Source organism: Lissotriton helveticus, chromosome 9 (genome assembly GCF_964261635.1).
Source record: "Lissotriton helveticus chromosome 9, aLisHel1.1, whole genome shotgun sequence".
NCBI lineage: Eukaryota > Metazoa > Chordata > Amphibia > Caudata > Salamandridae > Lissotriton > Lissotriton helveticus.
In genome coordinates this window covers 242,481,293-242,494,346 of record NC_136070.1, presented here as the reverse complement: position 1 = coordinate 242,494,346, position 13,054 = coordinate 242,481,293, and the positions used below count along the sequence as shown (strand labels likewise).

General features: G+C 49.2%; 1 protein-coding gene across 1 annotated transcript in view; it reads right to left on the bottom strand.

Moving 5' to 3' along the window:
• Window positions 1–12,844, bottom strand: part of SPINT1 (serine peptidase inhibitor, Kunitz type 1) — a 194,101-nt gene extending 181,257 nt beyond the window's left edge. The window contains exon 1 of the mRNA XM_078659825.1: window positions 11,804–12,844. Within this exon, the coding sequence (XP_078515951.1) occupies window positions 11,804–12,236 (433 nt within the window). The 5' untranslated portion in view covers window positions 12,237–12,844. The remainder of the gene's footprint in view (window positions 1–11,803) is intronic.
• Window positions 12,845–13,054: the final 210 nt, after the last annotated feature.

Here is a 13,054-nt window from a genome sequence, read left to right as displayed (position 1 = left end):
ATGCCTATTGGTGTCTATTACGCGCTTGGTGCACGTAATATACACCAATAGGGCATGTGGTCACGTCTGTCACTGTGGCGCGCACCACTCGCGGGCGTGTTGTTTCTATCCTACTTAAAGCCCCGGTTGGATAAATGTTACATTGGCACCTCACCGTGCGAAGTCATTTTTGCACAGCAGACTAATTTACATCGGCTTACATAGAAATTACTATATCAATATATGCTTTCCTGAGTTTGGTAAATAGTTCAAAGCCTTTGCAAGCCCACCAGTTTGAGTTATACATCTTCACATTTTCAGTTAACTTTCCCAATTTGGTAATTCGCTCTGACAGATGAGGAACTAACATGAATTGTATAGCAGTTTTGTGCAGCAGCATGGCGTCTTATAAGTTACTATTTTATATTAAGTAAGTTAGCGCTCTAGCTTTATCTTTTTGCGATAGAAAGCAGGAAACACAGAGGGGAAATGTAAGCTACAAATGTTAAACGTTAGCCTCTGAAAAGTCGTTCTTTTAAGTCAATTAGAGCTAAGGGTGCAAGGTGGCCACAATACGAAGTCTGCCTAATAATTGCCTAAAGCCACAGTAAAAATGGCACCTGCATGCTCCTGTGGCGTCGCTTCGTCATCGCGCCACTGGCAGGGCATGGCGGTGGAGAGGCAAAGTTTGTCAGTGAGAGTGAGGGAAGTGAGGGCGCTGGAGTGGTACGGGTCGCCTTCTTGGTCTTTCGGGAGCAGCTGGGTAAGGCGCCACAGGCCCCGGGTCGGGCTCTGGAAAGGCTCCTGCTTCTGTTTTTAATTTATACACGTATCTACATTTTTTAAATTCGGGACTGGTGAGCGCGGCACCTTCTGGGGCTCTAACCCTTCACACATCTCCTGAGACACACAATCGGCAGCAGCGATGACAGAAGAGTCCAGCATTAGTACCCTGCCCTGGTCCATCAACAGGGATGATTATGAACTTCAGGAGGTGATCGGTGAGTGCAGGTCCTGACCCCTCCTTCACCCTTTAATACCCCACAAAATGTGTGACACGTCCCACAGCTCTGTTAGTTTCCAGGCCCCTCCACACTTTTAAACATGGGCTTGTGACAGCCCATGCTAATCCACTGTAGGCTACCAAGGTGTGCCACGCACACCTTTAGACATGGCCTGCCATACTCTGTGACCTCAGTAGACGCAACCCGCGCTGACAAGCGTTTGTTGTAATACTTCTAATTCACAGGACCATGATTTCCTGTCATTCACCCCTACACATGAGTTGGTGATGGGTTAAATAGCTTTTTCGGTGCTGGCAGGCCCTACTACCCCCCACCCAATATACACACAAGTTGGTGACTGACGGTCCACATTGGCTTCATCTATGCTCTTATGGCCCTATCCCTACACACAGTCCCATGGTATGATGACTGATCATATTCCCCCAGCCATGTGTAAGACCCAATCCCCCACCCCCTCCCTAAAATGCATCCCTCCATTAAAATATGACTGAGTTCTTCCAGTTCCACACACTGCTAATAGGGCCCTTTGAAACCCCCTCCCCCCCCAGTTTAGTACTTCCTAACTCTATATATTTCAATCCTGTGAAAATCACTGTCATAACATTTCAGAATACTTCTTTGCCTTCAATGTCACCACCCTTTGAAACTGTTGATGGTCACAGGTATGGTGTCAATTTTTCCCGACACACAGGACCCACTGAAAGAGTCAGAGGCCTGCTCTGTTCTACAAGTCCCTTAGCCCCAGAACACTCAACCAATATACTATAGCAAAACATGCCTGTTCTGGCAAAGGTTTAATCCTCAACTCATGCACACACACACGCGCTTGTGACAGGCTCCAGAATTCATTTCTGCTATAGAAAACAGATCTACATATCCCTCTAAACTGGCCATTAACAGGGCAAAGTCACAGACGGGCTACCCACCGTTCCCCACCAAATGCAGAGGCTACAGAGGAAAGAAAACATTTCAAATTCTTGGCTACTGCCAGCGTTTCTCCCACGCGCTTGAACAGTTATAGGTTCCAGAACCTATACTTGGGCTATGAGGGCCTGATCTCACACACCTAAAATATATTGATGATAGAGCCTCTTTCTGTGCTGCCTGGTTGTGCTCTTTTTGTACCCATAATCGGGCAAAAGCACGACCCAAAGCTCCTTTTTAGGGCTCGGCTGAACGCGCGGAAGCGAGTCTCCGCCGAGAACTTATTGTGGCCGTGTCTCCTTTCCAGGAGACATTCCTGGCCGCGCGCATCGCCTTGGAGGCGATTCGAAACGAGGACGCGCACGCGAACGCGCTCGCTGCATTCACTGTAAACTCCTCAGCCCTGTGCGCCGTTTTCAGGCTTCCTGTGTGTGATAAACAAGCGCCAGCTTTGTTTTCCCTCCCAGCTCGCTCGGTCCTCCTAAATATGACTCAGTGCAAGGCTGGGTGTTTTAGGCAGGGTGCGTGTAGCTGCTGAAGGAAGTGGGCGGGGTTTTTTTGCAGCTAGTTGCAGTGTTATGTCAGTAGAAACGGAAGGAAGCGTTGCATCTGGCACCGTGCTCAATGTGCATCTGTGCTGCCAAACCTCCTGCAAGAGGTGAGAAGAATTCCCCGTTCCGGCACTGCCCATGTGAGCAGAAAGAAGGACTGCGCTGACCGTGAAGTGGGTAACGGGCCACAAGTGAGAAAAGCCAGCGGCCCTACAAAAACCCCTGAACAAAGACGATACTACCGGAAAGTGCAACACTCGCCTGCTGCAGAGGAGAGGAGTGTGGCAGAGCACAGCGTGAAGAGACTGCACTCAAAGTAAGGCAACCTCAACGAAGCTGACCACCGTGTCATAGTGTCAACCAGACCCACTGCCTGGAAGAATAAAGCTTGTGAGGCCTCATAACCCAGCCTCTGACCGCTGCTGAGCAAGTGAGGCGCTTCACCTCCCTGCTGTGAAGCGGTGAGCTACGCAGTGCCAGTGAGAGAGACTTAATGGCATGGTGAGTGGTGTCCTGCTGTGTGACCTGCGGCACCCCGACAGTGGGGAGTGGTGCAGCTCCGCCCGTTTGAAACAAAGAAAAAGAAAGGCACAGCTCAGAGTACTAGAAGAGCTGCCATGGCATAGATTTGGGAACTGCAGTGTAACATATCAGAGCACCAGGCGCAAGGCAGTGGACCTGACAGGGGCAAACCTGTTGCAAAGACCCGCCCTGCATCATGAACCCATGTCTGCAGCTCTAACCCTTGTACAGTCCGTAGTGTGAGAGAGGCTGCTGCGAAGGGAAAGAGCAACCTCAGTGCATTCGAACGGCCATTTGCTGCACTGCGCTTTGAGCTGTGTAAGTGACTAAGTAGGTCAATCCTCAGAATGCTTCCACGGGCTAGAACACTAGCCTAGAACAGAACAGTTAAGCACACTGACGGCCGCCATGCAGGCCACCTTACCTGATACTCATTAAGAGCAGCACTCTACAGGCCATGGGATGGAGCCATCTCCTGTGTTTAATGTTCCGAGGCTGCACGAGCTGAAGGCCTCCAGCCTCAGAAAAGCTGCTGCTGTGGCCTCCTGCAATGATCACGACGCCACCTAGCAGTGAGTCCTCGTACCACACCCAGACGTTGAAACGCATTAGGTGGGCCCCACCGGGCCAAGTTTTGCACAGAACAGAGCTGCACTGCCGCCAGGCTAGTAGGCAAGCCAGTGGCAATAGGGGTAGGCCCATCATAGTACCTCGTGTTGCAACAGTTTGGCACAGCGCAGAGAAAACTTACCTGAAGGGCACAGAGGCCCCCTGGTGGTAGCCTACTGTCAATGCAGGACTGACACACAGGCCGTCCTGTGCCGCAGCTGAGTAAGGAGAAAGACTGACCAAGAGAGTGCCATACTCACCCAAGTGGGCTGTCAACCTTTTTATTGACAAGAGATTGTGATGTCGCATCCCATAAAGTCGTGGTCACATCCACGGGTCGGATATCGAGTCACACTGTTTCTTGTAGGAGAACAGGGGGGATCCCTGAAAACGAAAGGTTATGTCATGCGAGAAGCGACTGACTCCGATCCAGCCCTGTTAGCCGATGAATCCACCCGGAAGTATTACGAAGTTCCTTGCATCCAGTACACTTCTAGGCTACGAAAGGGCGCTCGTCTAGGACCAGAAATCACTCTGAAAAGGGCTCTAATTTAGGGAGGTGAAGCAAACGACTTTGGCCTTCTCAGTGCTGAACTGGGGGATTCTCCGGCTCCCATAGAATTGTTTTTTTAGGGCTCGGGCTCTGCGTACACTGCGCATGCAGTGCAGCGCAGAGAGAGTCTTATTCCGGGCAATTTAGTGACTGCAGAGTGAGAGTGACTGCATGAGAGTGACTGCATGAGAGTGACTGCAGAGAGAGAGTGACTGCAGAGAGAGAGTGACTGCAGAGAGAGAGTGACTGCAGAGAGAGAGTGACTGCAGAGAGAGAGTGACTGCAGAGAGAGAGTGACTGCAGAGAGAGAGTGACTGCAGAGAGAGAGTGACTGCAGAGTGAGAGTGACTGCAGAGTGAGAGTGACTGCAGAGTGAGAGTGACTGCAGAGTGAGAGTGACAGCATGAGTGACTGCAGAGTGAGAGTGACTGCAGAGTGAGAGTGACTGCAGAGTGACTGCAGAGTGAGAGTGACAGCATGAGTGACTGCAGAGTGAGAGTGACTGCATGAGTGACTGCAGACTGAGAGTGACAGCATGAGTGAGAGTGACTGCAGAGTGAGAGAGACTCAGCAGTGTTAGTGTTCCAGAGAGAGCAGGGTATGCTTATGCGCTTACACTGTGCACTGACACACAGGAGCTAAAACAAAGAACAGCTGAACACGTGTCTTGGGAGCTTCATTGAGGCAGCCGGGCCTCTGTGAGGGGAGCAGCAAGGAGGGGACGCCCCAACCAATCAAACGCAACTACTCACAACCTACTGTACGATTACAACACAGGCCAAAGGGCAGAGCTAGGTCTTTTCGCATTACGTAGGGTGAGCAGTGTGTGAGTGTGTAGGGTGAGCAGTGTGTGAGTGTGCAGGGTGAGCAGTGTGTGAGCGTGCAGGGTGAGCAGTGTGTGAGCGTGCAGGGTGAGCAGTGTGTGTGCATGCAGGGTGAACAGTGTGTGAGTATGCAAGGTTAATAGTGTGTGAGCGTGCAGGGTGAACATTGTGTGAGTGTGTAGGGTGAGCAGTGTGTGAGTGTGCAGGGTGAACATTGTGTGAGTGTGCAGGGTGAACATTGTGTGAGTGTGTAGGGTGAGCAGTGTGTGTGTGTGTTTAGGGTGAGCAGTGTGTGAGTGTGCAGGGTGAGCAGTGTGAGAGTGTGTACGGTAAGCAGTGCGTGTATGTAGGGTGAACAGTGTGTGAGTGTGCAGTGTGAACAGTGTGTGAGTGTGCAGGGTGAACAGTGTGTGAGTGTGCAGGGTGAACAGTGTGTGAGTGTGCAGGGTGAACAGTGTGTGAGTGTGCAGCGTGAACAGTGTGTGAGTGTGCAGCGTGAACAGTGTGTGAGTGTGCAGCGTGAACAGTGTGTGAGTGTGCAGCGTGAACAGTGTGTGAGTGTGCAGCGTGAACAGTGTGTGAGTGTGCAGCGTGAACAGTGTGTGAGTGTGCAGCGTGAACAGTGTGCGAGTGTGCAGGCTGAACAGTGTGTGAGTGTGCAGGCTGAACAGTGTGTAAGTGTGCAGGGTGAGCAGTGTGTGTGTGTGCAGGGTGAACATTGTGTGAGTGTGTAGGGTGAGCAGTGTGTGAGTGTGTAGGGGCAGTGTGTGAATGTGCACGGTACGAAAACTCGAACTCAGTCCACCACACACACACACATAAGACCACACACATAAGACGACACACACACCACACACACACACACACACACAATTCACTCTCACCACCACACACTCACCACCACACACACCACACACACACCACCACACACACACCACCACACACACACACCACCACACACACACACACCACCAGCCGTCAGTGCACGCTTTCACTGGGCACAAACACCACCAGCCGTCAGTGCAGGCTTCCACCAGGCACACAACACCAGACGTCAGTGCACGCTTTCACCAAACACACACACACCACCAGCCATCAGTGCACACTTTCACCAGGCACACACAACACCAGCCGTCAGTGCATGCTTTCACCAGGCACACACACCACCAGCCGTCAGTGCACGCTTTCACCAGGCACACACACCACCAGCCATCTGTGCACACTTCCACCAGGCACACACACCTCCAGTCAGCAGTGCACGCTTCCACCAGGCACACACACCACCAGCTATCAGTGCACAATTTCTACAGGCACACACACCACCAGCCATCAGTGCACACATCAATTGTTAACGCATCCACAATTAACTATTGTAGCAATCGCAGTATGGTGAACTTTACTTTTAAACATATTCATCCTACTTTTAAACATATTCCAATCCAACCCACATAATTCCACTACACACCACACTAACACATGGCTAAAAGACATTGCCATTTACAATGCCATTAGCTCTAACTCAAATAAATCCGAGACCTATTGCATTTCCAATGCTTGTTTTTTATTGGTGTCTACTCTATACCCAAACTTCTCTAAACAGGTGCAGTTTATCTCATTTCTGTACAGAAAGGATGGCCGCAGACTCTTGCTTTCCTTCCATAGTTTGCCCATCGCATTTGAATAACTAAGTGACATCTGAAGAACCCCTTTCTGTCCTTAAGTGTTCATTCTTTACCCACAACACACACAGGATCTAGTGATATGCCCCAGAGACCGTATATGCGGTTAGTGTGAACTGCCCTACTTAAGCGCAGACTAGTGATAGTCCTTACTTAATTTCTGGTTACTTCTTCACACAAGCCCATACTGGCTTGTGATTTGTTCCGTAGGTATGGGGTGACCAGGCCTCCCTTCTCCCCCTTTCTATACTACAAAGGTTTAATAGCTCACCTCTTCTCCAAAGAGGTTTGGTGGCAGGTGGCAGTCCTGTCATTGAGTCTGTCTCTTGCTGCTCGGAGTCTGCTCAGTACTGTAACATACCTAAATAGGCTCAATGTTCTGTGCCCAATGCTCTATTTACTTGGTTTTGTCGCTATTAGATTACATACCTATTAGTCATATCCCCAATACCCCACATTCCCTTCATTTCCCTAGTCCTTTGCTATCCCCTTGTCAAAGAGGGAGGGCGTAGAATTTCTGCAGTGTCTACATATTCCCCCAAAGTTCTAGAAGAATGTTACTTTTTGAACGGCGAAAAGTCCTGTGAACCGGTCAAATACTATCCGTCCTGTCTGCCTGCCAGCCTCACCTTCAAGTGTTCCTTGATAAATCTGGGAACAGCCCTGCGAATTCACTCTTAGTATAGTTTCCTTCACCTCACATAGGACCCGTGATGAGCCCACACGCTCCTCCTTCCCGAACATAGGGGTCCATTAGGATGGCGGCCGGATAGGCACCGCCATGCAGGCGGTGGAGATCCATCCGCCATCCTTGCCCGTCTGCCACCTTTCTTCCCCCCGCCATATTATAATGGCGGGGGGACCGTGGCGGAGGGGAAGACCGTCTGCCGCTTTTCCGCCGCGGTCGCCTTGCGACCGCGGCGGATAAGGCCTGATATGGTGGCGGTGTCTATCAGACACCGCCAGCCATATTAGGATGGCCTGGGAGGAATGCCTTTTCGTGGCGGCAAAAGGCATACGGTTCCTACTTTGGGGGCCCGTTGCGCCCCCCCAGGGTAAAGTGGGGTGCACATGGGGGTACCTATGGTACCCCCCTGCGTTTCACAGCACAACATGGCAGGCACCGCGCGGTGCCTGTCATGTTGTGCTGTGAAAAGCACAACAAGCATTTTTTACATTGCGGCGGCCGGTGCTTTAAGCACCGTCCACCGCAATGTTAAAAATGCGGGATGCACCCGCCACTGTGGCGGGTGCATCCTAATTGGGGGCAAGGTTCCTCCGCCCTTGTGGCGGAGGGTACCTGCCCCTGACAGGATGGCAGACGGATTTTGTCCGTCCGCCATCCTAATGGACCCCAAAGTTTGTCTTTGGTTAAGTGGGTGGTGAGTTCTAAGTAGCCTAGACCTCATAAACAGGCACGTAGTGACTGCTAATTGACCTGTGCACCAAGAAACTGTCAGGTGCTTTATCCCTTTTCTATTGTGGCAGTAACTGGTTGTGGGCTTCACTTATGGTTTAGCCTTTTGCACTCAGGGACAGGGCCCAGGGATTTTGTAACCCTTCATTGTCTCATGCCACGTTTCTATCCTTAAATAAAACACGATGACACGCACCAGGGACTTCTTTTAACTTCTATTTTAATAAGGAGATGGAGGCAATCTGGTTGAAATTTAGCAGCAGAAAAACGAGACTACCGCTTGTAGGATTAAACAAGCATTTGCAAAGCAATAGGTCTTGCATTTACGCAAGTTTGAGCTATTGGCATTGTAAATGCCGATGCCTTTTTTTATGTTTTGGTTTTTAAATGCGAGACCTATTGCATCGCAAATGCTTGTTACTGTAGAGCTAGCTCGCCCTCCTGGAGTTGCATATTCAATTTTACCAGCACTCTGTTTGGGGTCCAGCTGAAGAAGGACTTTACCGCCCTAATACAAGGTTTCCTAGATCCACAACTCAAGTCACATAGTGATAGTCTTCTTGTAGATATATTATTATTAGGGCTCCTAGTTTTCAGTTTTTACACACGAAAAAAAAAAATGAATACAGACAAATGTGAAGAAAAAAAAGACCATAAAACCGGGAGCCCTAATTATTATCTGCGCCTGTAAGTTTGTTCTTGCTAACCAGAAGAACACGGCTGCTACCTTGTTCCAATCCTGGCTGAATTCGGTTATGTACATACAACATCACATTTCAAAACTCCTCCTGGAAACCACATAAGACCTCTGTTTGGAAGACACTTGACAACTATTTTGCCACTACCAAACCTCCATAAGTACCCTAAAAAGTTAAAAACTGACATTTGAACCACTACCTATACTGAAATCCATACATATATATCACCAGATTGTTGCCTTCTTAAAAGCATGTACTATATGATATATACTTCGAAAATATGTACTCTACAGGATATGTACTTGCACCATGTATTTTACTAGGTATGTTGCTATGCCTATATCGCAGGATTGTAATGCCCGCTACAAAACACTTGCGACCGTTTCTCCTTAAGTTTTATTTTGCATGAGGTCTTGCTTTTACTTATGTATGATTTGCCTCTTTTGGTCCTTTAAAGTTCACTGTCGATCAACTAATCCTGCAGATAAGATTTGTTCACCGTTCCTGCACACCTTGTCATGTATGTACATCACTGTTTTCTTTTGTTCCTTTTACATGAAACCCAATAAAATCCTTTACAATCAAAAAGAAATCTAGGCACGATAACATCAAATCCACCTGTCTAGTGCTGATAATTTCATTTTTTTTCAATCATTTAATGGCAGAGTCTAGTTTCCCTTTGCCTACATTTCCCTCAAAACCTTCACTTCACCATTGCCTTTGTGCTTTCCTCCCTTGCCTGGGTCAACACACTATATCTTGGAGCCTCTCCTAGCCAAATTTGCAAGTTACAGTCTCCAAAGCACAACTTCCAAATATCTCCTCAATCTACCTACACAAACTCTCCCCTCACCAGCCCTCAAACCCTTGTACTGGCAGCCAGTGCCACCCACACTTCAATTAAAGCACTGTGCATAGAACATCGATTAACCCACAACAACTACCAACCCTTCATTCGACATAATCTCTGGAACTATTGCCAAACAAGCTCACTATGCTCTCCAGTGGCCTCACTCCTGACCATTCCTCCCTTCCAAACATCTTGCACTAGCAGAAGCAGGGACATAGCTTAGTCAGTGAGATTCAGGGGAGTAAATCATAAATTTCCCAGACTAAAAAAACTGTATGATAAAGGGTGGAGGGATGACCAAGGTTTGGGATACACTGTTCTTACGACGAAAAAATTCAATGCTGATTTGCAGTAGGTGGGCCACTGTCCAAGTTTGTGATGAAAACAAAAACAAGTTATGTTACATGGGCATTTGTGTAGTGCACGTACACCAACAGGTTTCTTGGCGCCGAGGAAGTGATAAAAGAGTGCAGCTTTAAGCCAAAGACAACTAATTATAGGCCATGGTGAAAAGCCAGGTCTTTAGCTGTTTCCTGAACCAGAGAGAAGTCTCCCTCAAGCCTGAGGGAAGCAGGGAAAGCATTCCAGATCATGGGACCCAAGAAGGAAAACCTAGTCCCGCCAACACCTTTGCAACGGATTCTAGGCACGGTCAGAAGGTTCTGGTGCGAGGATCTCAGATTCCGCTTTGGTAGATGTGTATTAATCAGAGAGACAATCAATCTTGGGCCGGTGTTGTGGATAGCTTTGAAGAGTATACAACCAGCTTTGAACAAGGCTCGTTGCTCCACTGGGAGCCAATAGAGGTCTCTAAGTGGGGGGGTAGAATGGCATTGCCTGTCCTTGAGATAGATGATCCTTGCCGCTTGGTTTTGAATCATCTGCAAGCGATGTCTCTGGAATTGTGGAGTCCAATATAGAGGACATTCCCATAATCGATTTTGGAAAGGATTTGAGCTATAGCGATTTGGGTGATGGCCCCTTTACTAAAAAAAAGTCTGATCTTGTGCAGTTTGCGCAATTGGACAAAGCATACCGATGTCACCGAGCCAATCTGGGTGCTCATGGAGAGGTCAGCATCAATTTGAAGACCTAGACTTTTTATAGCAGATTTAGGAGTGGGTGCCATACCTAGATCAGGGGGCCAATAGGAGGGGGTCCAATAGTCAGGTTTGCTGTGGGAAACAATGATCTTGTTTTTTTCTGAATTCAACTTTAGTTGATTTTCATTCATCCACGTTTTGACATACAGCATAGACCTCTTGACAAAGTCAAACCTTTTAGACAAACAAAACCATAGGAGACCCTACTCAGGCCCCAGACCCAACTCTCAAGTCAAGAATGCATTAATCTGGGGGTGTCCAACCCCAAACATCCCCCCTGAGCAGAAGCTCTTTCTCTGTTCAGATGACTAAACCTGGAACCAGATTCATGCAAGAATATGACTTGACAATCACCTACAATGTTGTACTCTGCTAAAAGCCCAGCTGATTCCATTCACACCATTGCATGATACACACCTCTCCAAAATATAAATTAGTGGTAAGCACCCACATGTGTAACTATATCTGTCCTCTCAACATCTCATAATTATACGTAGCTGTCAGTTTCCCTCAACCGGTATAAACAGGGCCATTGGGATTATGCGATTCTGCAGGTGCAGCGTTTTAGTATAACTATAGATTTGCCGATTTTGCCACCTAATTCATCTGTTGCATAATCTGTCGATTTCGGCAACATTAAAATTGTTTCTAGCTCAAAGTCAGAAAATGGATCAAAAGTAACTAAATATGCTGCAACATATGTTGCAGCACATTGCAAGGCCCTTTTCAAAGGTCACATTTCTGTTGCCTATTTCTGTATGAGGGTGTCAGAACTAATGACGTGAATAACTAGCCCAAATAGTATTAAACATATATAAAATTGCCAAAATAATGAGGCAATACTAATACAAGAAGTGCTGCATTGTTTGCCTTCTCCTGACACACAATTTAGTCAAGCCTGACGCATGATTTAGTCAACGCTGCCGCATAATTCCAGTGTCCCCAGGCACAAGGCACGTCTCCGTGCCTCATGCAATACCTGTATATAGGCCAAGAAGAGGAGCTATATAATCTCCAACAACAACACAGAGGAGACACCTGAGCAAACAAGGGCACCTTTGAGTCTCACCTTCCATGTGCTCTCTTTCGGCCACATATGAATCATACACTTCCTGCTCGACGTAGTTGAGGTATCCCTCCTTCCTCGCAAATTTGCAGACAAAATCCTCTGCATAGAGGCAGTTAATGAGAAAGCAGGCCTTGATGACGTCCTCGTCGCCGCCGGGCTCCTGCTGCACCAGGGCCAGGTTGCAGCCGGGGGTCTTGCAGCACTCCCTGACGCAGTCCCGGCCGCGGTGCAGGGCGGGGTACGACGACAGGTAGGTGGTCCCGTTGATGACAGAGTCGTCCAGGTCCAGCGCGAAGCCCGTGATGCCCTTGGTGAACTTGTTGAGACAGGTTTCCCCGAAGGACTCCTGCGCCCGGGCCGGGGAGGGGAGGAGGAAGGACAGCGCGGCTAGGACAAGGGGCACCATGGCGCGCCTAGACCCCGGGGGCACCATGGCTTCCGCGGCGCAGCTCTCCTTGGAAGTAGCGGGGTCCGGCTACAGTCAAGAAGGAAGCTGCCGCTGAAATATGGCACCTGTGGACCAGACGTCCCCCCCTCGAAAAAGTAAACTCTTCCGGTCTGTAAGATGCTCGCTGACCCAAATCTATTAATGGATTCGGTCTCTGGTACCAGAGGTGCGCCTTCTCCGTCACTTGACTAACTCACTCCAGAGCGACCCGCGGAGCCCGGTCTGTTCTTTTGTTTCGGTGTTTTTTCTCCTTTGCAACCTCGAGTTCCCGCTGCGAGGAGTCCCGAGCCCCGCCGCCACCGAGAAACACCGGAGGGTTGCCTTCGGTCCCCGCTCGGGAGGTTTCGGACGAAACTGCGTCTGGTGGCGCAGGGTGTTTCCTCTGCCGTGCGCTCTATGATCACCTGTAACCCCTCCCCTCAGGTGTCTCCGGCAGAGGCACCGGGGCAGGAAGTGAAACCCAACTCCTTGCAGGAGGCAGGCACCTCAAGGCTCCGCACGCAGGCGTGAATCATGTGTCATGAGGCCGAGGGACGGGATGGCTCGCCGAGTCCTGTCTGGGTGTAAACAACGCGCATCCTCGCCAAGGAACTGAGAGAGACACCGGCTGGGCTTAAGAGGAAGCGCGGTGGACCACAATCAACAAAGCGGAAAGCCTTCATCTTGCTACATACTTTCAGCAGCTCTCCCGGTTTTGTGCTAAACTAGCTCTCTGTCCAAGCCATGGTCGTGGTAATTTAGTTGTGGCTTCGTGTACAAGGGGGTTTAGGTTTCGCAAACCCTTTCACTCAGTAAACCAGAGG